This window comes from Micrasema longulum, unplaced genomic scaffold (genome assembly GCF_059751315.1).
Source record: "Micrasema longulum isolate JH-2025_06_02 unplaced genomic scaffold, ASM5975131v1 h1tg000617l, whole genome shotgun sequence".
NCBI classification, from domain to species: domain Eukaryota; kingdom Metazoa; phylum Arthropoda; class Insecta; order Trichoptera; family Brachycentridae; genus Micrasema; species Micrasema longulum.
In genome coordinates, this window is record NW_028277813.1 from 311181 (window position 1) to 329375 (window position 18195).

Genomic DNA, 18195 nt, shown 5'->3' on the forward strand with positions numbered 1-18195 from the left:
GGGCAGGATTGTGAGAATCGAGAGCGTGCAAACCTTCCAGTCTGCCAGTTGGTTCTGCATGTCCACAGTGAAGCCGGTAGCAGCCGCCACTTTGAAGGATTGCAGCATGGCCATTAGGACTGTGTCCATCAGGCGGCCCGCTCGGCTGGATCCAGTCACTTGGTCCCTGATTAATTACCCACATGTCAGTATTAGGTTGGTGAAAACAAAAAAATTGTTCGCAGTTTACATATCTCAATTGAAACATCATCCTTTATTCACCATAAAGAGGTTTATACATTTAATATTAAATCAAACATTAGAAAATGTTTCTTATCTCTTCCTTCCTTGTTTCCCTCCTTTAATTTCTCAATTTAACTCAATTTACATGAATAAATAAAATCTAATCTAGTTTCCTTTTTTGTATCTATGACCAGTATCAAGTAATTTATTTAGGTACACAGATTATATTTTTGATTTATTGCATTTTGTGTACTGATAATCACTTTCAAAATAAACTAATGTGATTTTTGATATGAAAATCACACAAAAAAAATACAGATTCAAAATGAGATGATAAAAAATACCTAAATAAATAACAAACCATAAATATTACAACAGGGATGGAGAACATTTCAGGGAAGGCAGTATGGAAGTCTAGGCATTTACAGGGCTTATGACCCGTCATTGGCAAGTTTTAGTAGCCACTATATACACTGTGTAACATTAACCATATTGCCTATGTTTGAATTTCCATATTTCTTAAATTTTTACATATGTTAACTTTTGTGAAGTTAAAGATCGGACATTTTTATTGATGTGTGTAAGATTCATCCGACTTAAAACCCGCCAATGACAGGTCATAGGCTCCGTAAATACTTGGACTTCCATATTGCCTTCTTTATAAAATGTTCCCCATCTCTGCTGTTATATGTCAATCTGAATAACTCCTTAGGGGGTGAAATCCAGTTTTTGTCTACAAACATTCAGATGAACTCAAAATATTGTTGAAATTTCAAACCATTTACCCTGCATATTCTTCAACAACTATCTCTGAACACTGAACATCAAATTAACTCTTGTGTGGCTGTGATGTCACACTAGTCGACATAGGACACAAGATTTGATATATCTCTCTTATTTTTTTAAATGATGAATTCGTATTTTTTGTAATCTTCAAATGGACGTTTTCACACCCGATTTCGAAAATAAAATTTTTATCACTATGCTATATGTAAATACAAAAAACATTTAACCTTGCTACGCGAAGCATGAATGTCCGCTAATTCAGCAACACATATATACAGATACCTTATACAAGACAAAGCACAAAGATAGAAGTCATAACTAGGAAGACTGAGACGCTGTTCTGCGGTGGGTGTCATCTAAAACAGATTTAGTCTTCAGTTGGTTAATGACAATGATGGGGGACGCACGCGCGTAACATGAGCGGCGTATTTGTGATTTTCAATTTATTTTGCTATAACAGGGTTAAATTATATGTTTATTTCCATAAATTATGGAAAAGGAGTTATTAAACAGTAGTCTCCATGTTTTCAATTTTTTTCAAATGTCTGAACTTTAGAATATTCCGTCTTTTACTAGTGGTAACACGATGTTACATCACCGCGCGCAAAGGGATTATTTACCACAGTCTTTTAAGAGTTAATGAAGAATAAAAATAGTTGATAGAATTACTTCTTCCGCTTAGGCGGGTAGAGTCCCAACTTGTTGGTGAGTACCACTTGGCACTGCGCTCGTAACTCAGCAAGTCGTTTGTCCATTTGTTTGCAGTCCACCTTCATATGCCATAGATGTTGCTTATTAATGCTAGACATAAAAAATACCATTTAAAATATAACTTAAACCACCACATAAAATAATAGGACTGTGATTTACACCAGTGACCTTTATACTAATATGTAAAGATGATATTTTTGATATTTTTATTTTTCTTCTAAAAATCATTTATATATTTTTTGCTACTTCTTTGTAAAATACATGTCGGTCTTTATTTGTATATATGTATATAAAACATGTAAAAGCCTAAAAGGCGTTTAAATAAATAAATAAATAAATAATAAAAGCATTATATCTATGGGCGATATTAGATAAGACAGGTAAGAACTGGGTAATAAAATATAATTATCAATTCGTCTCCTATTCCATTTTGTACATATTCTATTTTATACACACTCACGTACTCTACCGATATAAGAGACAAACAGGGTTGCCATAGAAAAAGACGGTATTAAAAGACGGGCAGGAACTACGTAACGCTATATCACATAAACATATTCTGGATAAGAGATTCGACATAATTGGAGTTTTAATGGTGGCAAAACTCTTTCATAATTAATTCCTCTCCTATGCCTCCCCTTCCCTGCATATTCCATCTCACACACACACACGCCCGCATATATCATACATTTACTTTTGTTTTTTGTATACTTAGTAATTTACAACAGTGGAATCGTTCAATTGGCTTGGTGAACTTTTCTGTATTGACTCTAGTGTGCCTATGATCTCACACGATTCTACATATAATACAAGACTAGATTTATCTCTGTTATTTTTTCAAACTAGAGAAGTTGTATTTTTGCTATAACAGGCCAAATTCCATGATCATTTTTATACATTATGAAAAATACATTATATACATATGTCATTTTTTGTTGTAATATACTTATATGTTAAAATATCTCGTCACTTGCTCAATGTAACATGACGTTATAGAACCGTTTGCAGAGAATTTTTTTATCTCAGTATATATTACAGTAATACAAATATTTTTGAAATAATAGATACATAAATTTAAAAAAATAAAGGGATATATGTACGAGTACGAATATAAGGAGTTATGGGCCACGTTTTGGTAACAATTGGTCAGTTTATTTACCTGTGTCTCAGTTTCTGCTCGAGAGCCTCGGCCTTGAGCTGATCAATCCTTTCCTTGAGTTGCTTGATGAGGGGTGCGGGGAACAGGAGGGTACCGGACTCCTGGCAGGCGTGACCTCCCCGGAGGACAGCGTCTAGGGCCTCCGCCCCGCAGTTGCTCGCCGCTACCACAACTGTGCACTCGATATTGTTCATTAGACTCTGCTTGGTTTGCTGGAAACAGACACATATTTTCCACAATTAGAGAGCCAGTGAAAGGTCAACCTCGGATGAATGAAGCCAAAGAAATGCCTGCACAACATCTATTCTCCTCTAAGATGCGAATCTAACACCCCACACGGGCTGTTTACTGATTTTTACAAAAAGATGTTTGAGAAGAATTTCAGGGTGTGGCGGTTTGACTTTGTAAGGACTTTTATCAAAAGGCAATTTTGTTATTTGGAATACATACCCCTTTATTTAATGTATTTTAGAAGGAACTGAATTATTTGCATCCTGGATATTAACGGCTGACATTTAGGCAGTTAATGTCCAAATTATGTTAACGACCCGACTTTTGAGGACTAACAGGAGATGGCAGACCAGAGAGAAGCTAAAAGCTTGGTTGTAATGCTCTAACTATATATATATATTTTTGTAAGTATATTCTAAATAAAAATAAATAATTCTACCTATGCACGGACACTAATATTTCTTAATTCTTGCGAAGTTAAAAATCTGAAACCTTTATTAATGTGGGTGAGATTCTTCCGACTAAGTTATTTACTAGGCAATGATTGAAAATATTTTTCCCAGTTGGTTTGACCAACAATATTTTGAGTTTATCCCTATGTTTGTAGAAAAAGACTAGATTTTACCCCTCCGGAAGTTATTTAGAATAAAGAAATGGAACAATAGAACAAATTTTGATGTTCAAACACAGACAAACAAACATTTAGACAGGTTTAAAATGTGAACTTACCAAAAGGTCATATAGAACTTTTTGTTTCTCTTCCAACCTCCTGACCAGAACTCTCGCTTCCCTATTGTAGCTTTCCACATTTTTCCTGGCCACATCCGTAAGTCTTTCTCTCTCCCTGATGTCATTCTCAAAATTGTACCTGAAAAATATTTATAACAGAAACCGTGTTTAAGAAATATGACAGAAAATCGAAGCTTCTTAAAAGCAGAAAAAATCCACTTCAAGATTTATAAACTTTGCACATAATAAGCGAGGCAAATAATGAATGCAACTCCCATCTAAAATAAATGACAAAAATAGTCAAAACTGCAATTCATATAGGGGTGTGTAAGATGAATGACGTGCAGTTAATAGATTAAATTTATCTACTGGCATTTCTTAGTGGAACTGCTTTTTTATTATAATAATTAAAAAAAAACTACAGGACCAGTCTGATGACGTCGGTCACATTGAAACCCAGTCACTGGTGGAAAAAAAACCAAATACAGTGTTTTGATTATTATAATTAATGTTAGTCTATGTACAGTTATGGTACAGTAATTTATTTATTTATTAATAACTAAACGCCCCATGGGCATTTTTAAGGACATATTTATACATAGAAAATTATTATAAAAGAAAGTAGAAAGACACAATGGTATATAGTAGACTTTGTGGGAGTGGAAGCGGGAGAGAGGTGTACATAATTGAATTTGATTCAGTGATCGTTTGAAAGAAGACAACTTGTTATCGAGGAAATCAAGACTGGTATGTTTGTTGGCAGACCTAAGAATTCTGGGCATAGGGGAATGAAAACCATCGTTAGTTCTATGGTTATCGGTATGAGAGAGTAAGTCTTGTCTGAGGTTTCTAGTTGGGATATTTAATTTTATTGAGCTCAGTAGTTCAGACGTATCAAAGATTGAGTTGAGAATTTTAAGTAATACAGTTCTGTATGAGAAATAGAACCAGAATCCTGGATAACTGTTTTCGACTCGATGGCTGATCCCAGGTTCAAAAATCCCGAAAAGGGAAATGGAGTGGGGAAAAATCCGCCTCATAGTGAAGTGTCATAGTGCAGAGGTTGGCGTGTTCCCCTACCATGCTTGAGATCCTGGATTTGATTCCTGAGAGGGATGAGACGACATATTTGTTTATAAGGTGGTTTTATGCTGAAATATTTCACTGTCCCTGAACTGGTACTTGAGGCGTAAGACTGATCACCCTGTCTTCCTGTAACATACGATCGAGATATGCTGCATTTACTCAACAAATGTAGTGCCCCATGTACCATCAGGTGTAGATAAGATTTTGGTGAAGATGATAATAATTAATGTTTAGAAAATCATTAATTGAAGGGTTCAGAAACAGCACATTTTTGTGTCGTGTCACATAAAGACAGCAATTTCCAAATCACTGTCATGGTTTAATGCCGATTGCTGCCTTTGCTTCTCGCTCACTCAATTATAAGTTATTTGTGAAATTGGCATGCAAAATTTACAAATGAGTAACCTTAATTGGCGAAATTCAACAATTTCCTCAAATATCTGCGGATCACATCCGGGTGGACACACGGTGGAGTCCAGTCGGAGTCGGATATTGTCCATTCCCTCGTCGCTCTCCTCGCTGTCCTCTTCTTCTGAAGATGATTCCGACTCACTGTCACTTTCAGAGCTATCTGTAATATCAATACTCGTATTCAGATTACAAGCTTTATATCAATTAACCCTGTGTGGAAACAAAGAGTACCCTGCAATATTTTATAGCCCGGGAGGGCTTACTAAGACTAACTAACTAACTCTTACAATAAGAAATTTAACAATATAAATAGTTCCTTATTAAAACAGAGGCATGTAGAAAATTGGCATGTTCTGCTTCTTTTTTCACCGATAAAGTAATTATTTGTGAACTGACATATCGGCCTATTTTGATGAAATATTTAAAAAAATACATTGAAAAAAAAACCCACTTAAATGTCAAATGCAATTCTCATCATCATTCCATGTCCGCTCCCTAGTTGGAGCATATGGTGTCCATAAAGAGCCTCCGTGCATCTATCTCGGCTGCCAGCTCCTGTGCGTCCTCCCGAGTCAGGTTCGTGTCTCATAATTCTGACATAAACTGCCGACGAACAGCCAGCAGTGCACGTCCAGGACATCGAGAACATGATGCCATTTAAAATAGGGAAGTACAAGTAGGTTAAGGCTCTACGGAGGCAACCATAGTATGTGGCCCAGCCAACTGTATCGCCTCTGCTTGATGATAGTCACCGGAGTTTCTTATTACTAGATTCCTCACAGAGTCAAACCACTGCAGACCCGAGATTCTTCTGAGACACCTATTCTCAAAACTCAGTATTATGCTGATTTGGGCTCTAGTGAGGTCCCACAATTCGCATCTGTAGAGGAGAATATGTGTTATGCAGACGTTTCAGCTTTCACTGAGTAAATATGCGATCTCCAGACAGCCTTTATACTGTTGAATGTGGCGCCAGCTACTCCTAGACAAACTCCCAGTTCTTTTTGAAAGCTGGCATTTTCTGTAACATATTACACATATGTAATGCAATTTTATCTATTCTATAATTGAAGATATATGCATGTGGAATTGCATCAACGAATATCTACAAATTGTATGTTTTTTAAGTATGTATCTTTGTTGAATTACCCAATAAAATAAAATAAATTGTTCGACGGTTAAATTTAGTATTTGTCCGTTGTCCGCGGCCTCCGTAATGGCTAAAACAATTGACTCACACACGGAAGGATTCGAGTCCGATTCCCGGTGAGAACACAAAATTTTTTAATGATTTTTCTCAGGCCTTGGTATTCTGCGATGTGATTCACTACTGTTATTGGGCCAACTGGCCTGTTGAGGTGCAAAAAAAGAGGGTTTGAAAATATTAAAAATATTATTCATTGTTAGATATGCAAGTACAGGTTGTTTGTCATAATATCGATTTCGATATGAATTTATCACTTAATCTTTAATACATATATGAAATGTTTTAATAACTGTGTTGAATAAATTACGTAACTCACCATCGGTGTCAAGTTTTGGCGGCTTCTGTTTCTTTTTGTAAACAGTTCGAAGGAACTTGGCGAACTTGGGAGCTTCTGCGGCAACTCTCTTCTGTTCAACTTCCAGTTGCTTTATTTGTTCTGTATCGGTGACAATATCAGACTTCAGGCCTTCCATGTTTTTCTGAAGGGACTTTATTTGGTCTTGCACTACTTTCAGCTGAAAAAATAAACATTTTTGAAACCTAAACTAAAATAAAGGTAAAATGGCATATATTTTAATTGTAATATTTCATCAACACAGGGAATCAAAACCATAACAAAAATATTTCTTTAATTTTTATTGAAGTAAAAGAGTAGCGAGAATTTAAGAAATAGAGTGTTCAAAACAAAGGCAGAATGGCGAATATTAGATGTAAATATCTGGACATCAGGCGTGTGCGGTGACTATTGTCAGTAGGGATGTTAACAAAAAAATAATGATTGAATTTTTTTATTTTATTTTTTATTTACTTATCCATATGAAGATACATGTTACAAAAATAATAATAACGTATCCCTAAATCTAAGAGGCCAAGTGTTGGGTTGGGATACAACAAAATAGAAAGTGGAAGCATGCATATAATTGAAGAATACTATAAATAAAAATGATTACATAAATATAAATTTCAATAAACATCTGGACAACACGCTTAATAGTACTATATATCGTCTCCTGTTATTGTTTTTACTTTAAGCACATATTAGGTGAATGTATTTATGTAACGTATATAGATATGTTAATATCATGAGAGTACTTGGAATTCTATTTATCTGATACTCGTATGCAGAGACAAAACTTAAGGTGAGGAAAGTACATTCTAATTTCAAATGCAGAGAATAACCCGAAGGTGAAGACAATAGAATGTACTCTCCTCACCTTAAGGTTTGTCTCTGCATACGGGTATGAATTTCTCAATCTGACGTTGCCATTGACGGTTGACTGTTTAAAAATTGACAGAAGGCAGGAGCGTGTAGCAGTGAAGCCGTAAAGGTTACAATACCCACAACAAGATGTTCAAGACTCGCTATTTCACATATTATGATGAAAAATATTTATTATTTATTTATTTATGTACGGACTTATTCAGTCCATTCAATAATGGCAAACACATGTACACACATACATACAGGTACAATTGAAATAAAATATAACTAAAGAAAATTAAAGCTAGGATAAAAAAATAATAGTACTAGCTCAAGACAAGATCTGGTCTCGATTAGAGTTGTTCTTTAATTGCATTGCACAACTTGGATGTTCTCATTTCGATGTGTCTCGAAGAACAATATGGCAAAGTCATGAACTTAAATGCAGTTAAGACTCGACTTAAGAGCAGTATTCGACATATTCAACGAACACTATGAAAGCCATCGGAGGTAGATGTTTAGTATATCGGTGTAGAAAATATGGTTTGAATTAGTAAATCACTAGTACCGAAAAGTATTTTGTAGGAATTACAAAAATATATAGATTTGTAAATATTATTCAGTTTTGTAATTTTTTTAATAAGGTGTAGTCAGTTTTTGTTTCAAAGTATGAATGGACGGAGTGCGCATGTAGGACATTTATATTTCTTTCTTAAAGAGGTTTTATGAAATATTCGTCAATCTGATAAATAATTTCTCTTGAATCATGTACCGACCTCGGTCTGCTGAATGCGCACGTTTTCTCCCATCTCATCCTCGCGCAGCTGAAAGGAGTCCAGCACCAGGTGGCGCTGCGTCAGGTACAGCAGCTGCATACGCAGCAGATGTGCGCGAAGTTGCACGCGCTCGCGTCGCGCGCCCAGCTCCCGCAACTGCTTCTCCCACTCCTCCACCGACTCCCGCATCTCCTGGATTATTTGTTCCTGCTCCACTAGGAGGCTACACCGCCAATAAATGCTCAAAATTAGGAAAAGTCTGTCTTAAATAACTCCTAATCACGCTAACTCATTAAGACCTAAAATGGCAATTTATCGAGAAAAGGTTCTTCTGAAGAATTAATGAATTGGTGTCCAGTGGTTTAATTATGTTAGAAATAAGATGAACGCAGCGACCTCAGGTGTCAACACCCGTAAAGTGGAAACAATTCAGTTGGCTGGGTCATATTAATTTATTTATTCATTTCACATTATATGACTGGGTATATAATAAGTAGATGTTTTAACCACGCTGGACTACTTTACAAGGCATCAGATTCTCAAACCTTGGACGCCCTTTGCATAAAATTGGACACCCTTGTCCAGGCAGTCCATTACAATATTCAACTTTTTTCACAAATCAAAAAAGATGTTTTTAGAATAATCATAAAAAAAAGTTTTACTTAAAAAAGAAATGTAAACATGTGAATTATTGATTAGTATTGTAAATAATTATTTACAAAGGATTTATTGAATTACTTATAAACGTCGGTAAAATTATAAATATATAATATAATTTAACAATTAGTAAATTCAACCTAACAAAAAAAAAAATTAAATCAACAACACAATTTAAATCAACATACTAAAATCAAAAACATGAATCTAATGCCAAGCGAATATTCTTCGACTCTATAGTAGCTCTTTCTAAACAGCCTGTGCTTGACAAAATCTTTAAATTAATTTTTCGGCAAAGCCTGATAAGGCAGCAAATGGGCTGGGAATAAAACAACCTTTGGATATGACGATCTTTGTAATACTGCTCCATGGGCGTGCCTGCGGTGGTCTTCTCTTCTTTACTTTCATTTGCCTTCATTTCCCAAAAGGATATCTTCGGATCCTTTTCTGTAAAAAAAATATTAGATATAATCAAAGGAACTGACAAAGATTTCGAACACCCATTACACATAAAATTAAAATAAAGGCTCTTTGTTTTTAATAACTTATTATTAATTAAACTACCGACCGGTTTCGCTGTGGTGTTTGCATCCCCCTTTACTGTGCATGTAATTTATGTATTTTTTCATAAATACCTACTATGTATGGTACGGTGATGGTAAAGGTGCCAGTGTATTTTAGTATTTGCATGTTGGTGTAGTGAGTGTTCCGATGAAGAGATGGGCACGTCTCAAAACCTGTAGACTTGAAAAATATATTTGAAATCGGTAAGTGGTTAAATACTAATATTTACTATCATATCAAAACATTTGACCACAAAGTTAACGCTTTGAACATAAATAATAACAAATTTTAAGTGTCTTAAGTCTAATACTTAAAGGAGGATGTGTAGTTCTGAAACCGGTCAGTAATGAAAAAAATCGTAAGTGTTTGTAATGAATAATTACAAACTTTGTGCATCAAAAATACATACAGTAAAACCTCATTTTTACATTCCTCGATTTTACGTTTTCCCGCTTTTTACACCTAAATAATTAGGTCCCATTTTTTCCATACATTCTCGTTCAAATGTTCCCCCCAATTAACATTTTTTACGTTTTTCATAACCCTGGTTTTACGTCAAAAAAAACTAATTCGATCTGTCAAAAGACGAGCCGCGCGCCGCCGCCGCGTGAATGGAATGAAATAAAATCGAGGTAAATAAAAAAAGTGTAAATTATTGTCTCAAACTAAATTCAAAGTAGGTGCAGTGTAATTAACCATTTTGTTTAAGTGTCTAATTTTGATATTTTACTAAATAGTGAGTAAATGGTGACGCATGTTTAGGAAAAATAGTCTTTACATAAAATTCAAATTACGCCGCAGAAAGTTGAACAAATTGGCAATAGAAATATTATTTGACATTATAAATACAATGTGAAAAGGAGATACATAGTTTAAACAGTGATCATAAAAGTGTAAAAAGTTTTGCTGCGATGTCAATGACAGTTAAAATTTTGGGGTACCATACTAAAAAAAGTAATACCATATAAATAAAATTTTCCAAAATTTAGGGAAAAAATCGTCGTATCAAAATGTTTATTTTCGTGTTTTTTAAGTGTTTTACTTATAAAATGATTTAAACTTTTTTTTAAATTCAGTTAAAAATAACACATTGTAGTATTGCTTGAAAAAATACAAAATATTTTTAATTAAATCATTGGTAAATATGAATAATTCCTAATGATGATAGTTCTCACAATTTTTCTGCAGTTTATTTAATATAGTCTTGTACAATAATTATATTTCAACGAAATTTAATTTTTTCCATACATTTTTCATTTCCTCACTTCAAAGTTTTCTTCAGACACTTTTTTTGTTGCTCCCTTGAAAAACTTAAAACAGGGGTTATACTGTATTACCATTACATTAAAAAAAATATTTTTACATAAATATATTAGATGGGATAAAATAATACCACGGCTATGTGTAATGACCGAATCATCGACAGGAATTTTCGGCGGTACAAAGAAAATAGAGCGTCTTCTCGCAGACGTCGGGGAACGTCTCAATGTTTCTTGAGTTTTGGTCTGTAAAATAAAGATAATTTTACCTTTAGTTGAACCCTACCGTTTCTTTACACGATGAAGATGGCGCGTGTTGTACCTCGATATGAGTAGCGGGATTTTCAACATCCAAGTCCATCGAGAACGGTTGTAGCGGTGCCGATTGTCTGCGATTCTTGGGAATCTCCTGAGCGATGACGGCCAACCTCTTGGTGAGTACTTCATATCTTTGGACCAAATTGACTTTATCAGTCCGTAGATTGAGTAGGGCATTGTTGAACTCGTACTGAGTTTCATAGATCTGTAAAATATTTGGTAAAATATGAAAAGATACTCAAGTGGCGGAAAAGAAACAGGAAAATATTAACGAGTATTTTTAAAAGGTAGTATTCTAATGAAATCCATGGTTTTATTAGGCATTTTCCCCAAGATTTTGTTGAGAAACGGCGATAAGAAATACTTGTTTAGTAAATGATAAATATGTATAATTAGTAAATGTATCCTCTGTTTTGAGTCGAACATACATCCAAAACTAACAAAATTTGACTGCCTGTCTTGAAAGATTGTAAGAAACAAATATGGGGACACGGCTGGCAAAAAAACATTCAAAATACTATTATACGATTACTGCAACGAGCACATTTTTTTCAGTTTTACAAAGGAGTAATAAAAAATTAAATAAAGTAGAGGTTTTTTTCGTTTTCTATGTTGGAATGTAAAAATATATTTTACGTATTTTGTAAATCTATTTTATTAAATATAATTGTCTCATAGAAAAGGTTTTTTTTTTCTTCAGTTTGCTCTCCGGTAAAATTCGTTATAATGAGTCCGTTTTTTCCGTGTACCCTTCATTTGTTTATTCCCATTGTCTACAGTTGTATATTAGAATGTACAGTGACCAGAACACAGTGAGGAATGTTCACCTCCTGCCTGCAGATGAAGAGCTCCAGGTGCGCCTGCTGAAGGGGTGCAGGGTCGCAATGGACTACCGAGGGTCCTTGTTCCCCCGCGGGTCGTGACTTGAGGTGGAACTCTCCAATGTTGGACTCTGCGTCCACTATCGCCGCAGCTCCGGCACGTTCCACACTCTCAAATGAGCGATGAGCGAGATGCTCTTGCCACTACGAAGAAAAATGATCAATAAAGCTCCGATTGCCACAACGTTGATAAGTTTTGTTTGAATATTATAGATGCCACTACAACAGCACACTCAGAAATGTTGGTGTGAGGGATGTAATGCCAACATGATGTCCCGATTCAGAAGATGAGAATGTTTCAATTTATTTTACTACAGCCGCACGTAATGGTGCATAGGCCACTGCATTGGTGCAACAATCGCACCTTATCTTGATCATTATTTTGTTACATGATATGACCAGTCTAACGCTTCAGGAGCCAGTCCACGACCTATAAAATATTATAGAGTAAAAACACGTTTTTGGATAAATATTTCATATCAACCATGTCGGGAATCGAACCCGAGACCTCTTACTCTTACTTCACCATGAGGCTGACAAATAATTTGTACAAAATATCAGTATACTTTAAACAAAGCTTATTTGATTATAAAATAACCTCAATCTCCTGTTTATAGTTAACATTGATCCTGTGGATATAGTTACGCAGAGCTCGGACGAGGGCTCGCGGAGGCGGAGGGGTGGGGGGCACGCCATGGAGAAGGGGAGCAGGAGGGCCCCCGACATCCCCCGTCACTTTTTTCTTTTCATCTCCTTCATCCTTCTCCACTGACATCCTAACGAAGATTTAAATTTAAAACTATCATTGATAAATCTGAGTATTTAGTCAACTTTTAATTAAATTTTCCATGAGAAAATTAGAATTTTTTAGTGCGTAACTAGCGATATCTTTCTAAATATTAAAAAAAAAAAATGGATCCATTACTTACTGTGGGATAAAGAATAGATTTTCCTTCCTTAGCAGCGATAAAAAAGTGAGAATATTATGTTTGACAAATAAATAATAAATTATTAGTAATAGTAGTAGTCAATAGCAAACATAAAAAAAATATATACTCACATTGCTTTTAAAAGGGCTTCGTTAAAATTTTTTTTGGCTGTTTCCAGTTCGTCAAAAAATTCTGCAGGAAGTTTGTTTTGTCTGATAGTCTTTACATTGAAATCCTTGACCCTATAAATATTTCAAATTTAGATATGCAATCATAGTAGGTTATTTACTCAATATAATATATTTCCATCAAATAAATTAATATCCCAGGAATTATGTCCAAGGAACAATTTTAGGAATATTTAAATACAAAAATAGCATGTAGACTCTCAGTTGAGAAAACGTGAAAACATTTTGTATGAAATTTATTTTTTATCCTCGCAATTAGCAGTGTTTTTTTGTTATGTTTTTCAAGAGTTCAAGTTGGTTAGTTATTCTGACATTCAAAAGTAGAACCTTGTACCCGCTAAACATCAAAGCACTCTAAATGTCAAATATTATGGCTAACCCGGAAACAGGAAATCTACCACAACATAACAATGCTATAATTCATTAGTTATGGTAAACACGTGTTCACATGAATCTGTGACGTTTCAAAGTAGTTAATTTTTATCAAAACCATATTAAATATATATTCATTTTTTCATGCATTTTTGAGAAACTTTGCAGTACAATTAAATGCTCTAATTTTTATACCGTGTTAGAAAACATTCCGTGTCCGGGTTGATGAAGAATACAAATTGAGTATGAAAAAGAACCAGAATTCTTGTCGGATGTTTTCGGCTCGATGGCTACTCAAATAAAAATCCGGCAAAAGAAAATCGACTGGAAAGTCGCCCACAAAGTGTAGTGTTTGGCGCATCCGCCTACCATTCTTGAGGTCCCGGGTTCGATTCCTGGCAGGGTCGAAGTGAAATACTGGTTAATTTGGTGTTTAAACCCGCAACATTTCACTATTCCTGGGCAGGTAATTGAAGCGTTAGACTGATCACCTTACCTCCCATGTAACAAAAATGATCTAGAACTTTTATAGATCTCGGAGTGCCAATGCAGTGCCCTGTGCACCAATGGGTGCGGATAGGAAAATGATGATGATAAAGAAAACATTTTTTATATCTAATTTCAATGAACATCCTCATTGCAGTAATTTGAAGAAGAGCCAGTCGATTGATTCCTAATTGGGAATAAGACGGGCATTAGTGAAAGGAAAATAAAATGATAAAAGACTAACGTAATGGAGTCGAGTTGAAAAGGGAACATTTTGAGAGGCTGGATATTCCTCTTCATCATTTTGTGTAGTTTGAGGGAAGAGACTGCCAGCGGGTAGGCGATACGGCGCTGTACAAGAGCCATCTTCTTCTCGTACCCGCGAATCTCCTCTTGTAGCACTCGAGGGTCCATTGTCACATGAACCTGCTGTCGAAGCGGCATAGTCTGGTTCCTGGGAAGGAATAAAGGTTACAAATATTTACTGCTTTCAGTGGAAAAACTGAAGATAAATATTTTGTTCTAATTTCTGCTCATTTTTAGCAGTGAATAGTGGAAACTAAGACGCATGTTCTTATTTCTATATTTTATAATACAAAAAACAAAAAGAAGGCGGAGGAAAAATAACTATAAAATGCATGAGTTCCAAAACAACAATATAGGTAACTTAAGCTGATGAAGGATACAGTTCTGTGTAAGAAATAGAACCAGAACGAATAAGGAAATCAAGTGGAGACAAGTGGACCTCATTGTGTAGTGGTTGACGCGTTCGCCTACCATTTTTGAGGCCCCGAGGTTTGAATCCTGGCATTATGAAATAATAATTTGAATGGTGTTTTGAACCGCAATATTGAATTATTCCTGATCTGGTACCCGAAGTGTAAGTCTGATTACCTTACCTTCATGTAACAGATGATTGATCTATGAATTTGGTTTACTAATGCAGTGCCCTATGCACCGCCTAGTGTGGAAAGATGGATGATGACAATTATCTTGGCATTAAATGTTTCTGTCTCTAATAGAGTAAGATGCTGGCGCTTAAGGTTGGAGTAACTCACTTCTTAAGTAGCTCTTTGAACTCTAAGGTCAGCTCAACAACTTGATCTCGGACCCTTTGTTTGTACTCATTAGCAGCTCGGAGTAGGCTCTGGCGCTCTTTTTCTCTAGCCAGCTCCTCGTGCGAGAGCTCTAACTCTTCCTCTGTCAGCTGTACTCCGACCATCGGTGGCTGCAATAGATTAGAACGAAATAAAAACAAGCATCTTAGTTATAAATATTTAACAGAAATCAAACATTAAAAAATCCTACCTACCATCAACTTTTTTCCCAAATCAAATGAAGATTGTTCCTTTAGGTGATCAGGAAAGAGGTTGAATTCATAGGAAAATATATTTCCATCATCCCCTGCAGTGTAGAAGTATCTAAAAGAATATGCATATTTTTTAATAGATTAACAGCTTTCTTATGTTTACTGCAAATGAAATATTGCCATGTTTAACTCATTCACTGCTGTGCTCACATACGTCTGTGAGCAAATATGACTTCACTACTACGCGGTGCTCACAGCATATATGAGTAATCTAAAGGTTTGTAGCTTAAGTTAAGTCTTCATCAAGTATCAAATATAGAGATATTCATGGTCAATAACAAAATACTGTAGTTAGTTAGGTTTTTGATATGGTGCACAAAAATACATTTTTCATAAGTAAAGAGGAGGTATCAACAATACCTCAGGCTATGCGACGCCAGTCCGGATCCAATGCTTATCTCAAATCCAATTTTTAAAGACTAAATTGGCGTTCGACATTAAATAAATATTTCATTGGTTTTCTACCTACAAATTTACATGAAAACCACACATGGCAAAATTAATATTGACATACACCGCAAGACAAAAAAAATTACGAGTTTACCTGCTACCGCGCCCCTTGACTTTACTGAACCCTTTTTCTAAGAAATCCTTTATCGATACCTCTTTCTTTTGTTTAATAAATTAAGGACACTATGTGTCACCTTTCTACAATATTTACATTTTAAAATGTCTCAACAGTCTTGTTTTACCCGCGTTTGAGTGAACATAACACAACAATCATGGAAAGTGCAAAGCAAATGTCGATTGCGATAAAATCCAAAATAATCACATTGTCGCAAGAAAACATATCTAATTGTGAAATATCTCGTCGAGTTGGGTATTCAGAAGGTGCAGTGAGGTTTTTATTAAAAAAAATCCAAGAAACTGGATCCATAGAACGGAAAAAAGGAAGCGGACGTGGGCGCGTGACATCTGCCCGAGATGATCGCTTAATAAAAAAAATTGTTATGCGCGATCGATTTTTAACGGCACCTGAAATACACGCAGAGGTGCAGTCTACCAGCACATCAACATTTTCAGTAAAAACAGTGTCCAGGCGGCTGTTGGAGCATGGTTTCCAAGCACGGAGTCCCGCAAAGAAACCATTACTCACGGACAAAATGAAGAAGGCTAGACTGGATTGGGCGAAAGAGCACCAGAATTGGACCTTGGAGGATTGGCAAAATGTTGTTTTCTCTGATGAATCAAAATTCAACCTTTTTGGTCCAGACGGCAGAAAGATAGTTCGACGAAAACGTGGGGAAAGATATCATCCGTCGTGCGTCACTCGAACCGTTAAACATTCACCCTACGTGATGATTTGGGGGTGCATGACAGCATACGGTTTAGGACCTCTAAATTTTGTACAGGGTACGATGAATGCCATTCAGTACAAAAAAGTGTTAAAAAAACATATTATTCCAACAATCGAGGACATTACGCAGTATACCGCAGACCCAATTTTTCAGGACGATTCTGCGCCGTGCCATAGAGCCCGCACTGTGAGTACAAATATATATATTTTTAAATGCATTTTGTGACCACATGATAAATAATTTATTGTTTTTTTATAGATCAATGAATTCAAGGAGAAAATTGGCTTAAAATCGTTGACGTGGCCCGGGAATAGCCCTGATTTGAACCCGATAGAAAATTTATGGGCGATTATGAAAAAAAAAGTCGGGAAAAAAAAATCAAAAAACATTGAGGAATTAAAAAAAAACTTAATTCAAGTTTGGGAAGAAGAAATAACATCAGAAATTTTAGATTCGCTTTACGCTTCTCTAAATAATAGAATTTTACATGTTATAAAAAATAAAGGTGAATTCACTAAGTACTAAATATTTTTAAATGTTATAAATATGTTTAAATGTAAAATACTTTAATTTAAAATAAAGCGATAAGAACCTACTTCTTAAATATGAATTAAAAAATAACATGTCTTTTATTATTCCATCACAAACACTCGACCATAAATGAACCGTTATGGGTCTCTAAGGTTCGGGTAATCTGATACCTGATATATAATGGCAATTTCTAAGTACAATTCATGAGTAAGATTTTTTATTTTAACCTTGAAATAACGAGTAGTCATCACATATGTCAAACAATATAAAAAAAACTAATTAAATATCAAGAATAATTCATTATATGTCAATTTTAGTTTTTTTTGAGAACTCGTAAATTTATTTGTCTTGCGGTGTATTTATTTATCTTCTTTTGGCTTTGTAATGTTCTTGATATTATATTAAGGAAACATTTTGAAGTTAATATTCTTGTGAGACCATTAATTATTAATTTATTGTGGCTATAGCTAAGGTATTTTTTAATGTTTTTGCCCATATTTAGGCACGAATTTCTATTTCACAATAATAGTTTGTTTATAGCAGTGATCGGCACACGGTAGCTCGTGAGCTACCGGTAACTCGCCGAGGCTTTTTCGGTGGCTCGCGTCGGATATTAAATTTGCCTAGTAAATTTTATTATTGAACTCCGAAAATAAATTGAAAATGTGCTAAATTTTAAAGAAATGCTTAAAGGGTTGCTTAATGGGAGTGACAAGGTACTCGCCGAAAATTGAAAAAATTTTGGAGGAAAGTGAATGGCAGAATTTTCACTAATTATTTTTACTCTTTAGTTTTACTTTTATTTTTATGTTAATTTTTAATCA

The 18195-nt window shown here is 35.0% G+C and overlaps 1 protein-coding gene across 1 annotated transcript in view; it reads right to left on the reverse strand.

Annotated features, from left to right (window-relative positions):
- The window catches only part of LOC148280090 (cilia- and flagella-associated protein 44), a 49980-nt gene that overhangs the window by 6181 nt on the left and 25604 nt on the right, over nucleotides 1-18195 (reverse strand). The window contains exons 15-30 of the mRNA XM_088228962.1: nucleotides 15486-15594; nucleotides 15232-15401; nucleotides 14418-14627; nucleotides 13259-13369; nucleotides 12797-12974; nucleotides 12145-12342; nucleotides 11322-11522; nucleotides 11134-11245; nucleotides 9512-9623; nucleotides 8520-8742; nucleotides 6859-7057; nucleotides 5330-5495; nucleotides 3839-3977; nucleotides 2879-3090; nucleotides 1678-1809; nucleotides 34-166 (exon numbers count right to left, since the gene is read on the reverse strand). Of these exons, the coding sequence (XP_088085088.1) occupies nucleotides 34-166; nucleotides 1678-1809; nucleotides 2879-3090; nucleotides 3839-3977; nucleotides 5330-5495; nucleotides 6859-7057; nucleotides 8520-8742; nucleotides 9512-9623; nucleotides 11134-11245; nucleotides 11322-11522; nucleotides 12145-12342; nucleotides 12797-12974; nucleotides 13259-13369; nucleotides 14418-14627; nucleotides 15232-15401; nucleotides 15486-15594 (2605 nt within the window). The remainder of the gene's footprint in view (nucleotides 1-33; nucleotides 167-1677; nucleotides 1810-2878; nucleotides 3091-3838; nucleotides 3978-5329; nucleotides 5496-6858; nucleotides 7058-8519; nucleotides 8743-9511; nucleotides 9624-11133; nucleotides 11246-11321; nucleotides 11523-12144; nucleotides 12343-12796; nucleotides 12975-13258; nucleotides 13370-14417; nucleotides 14628-15231; nucleotides 15402-15485; nucleotides 15595-18195) is intronic.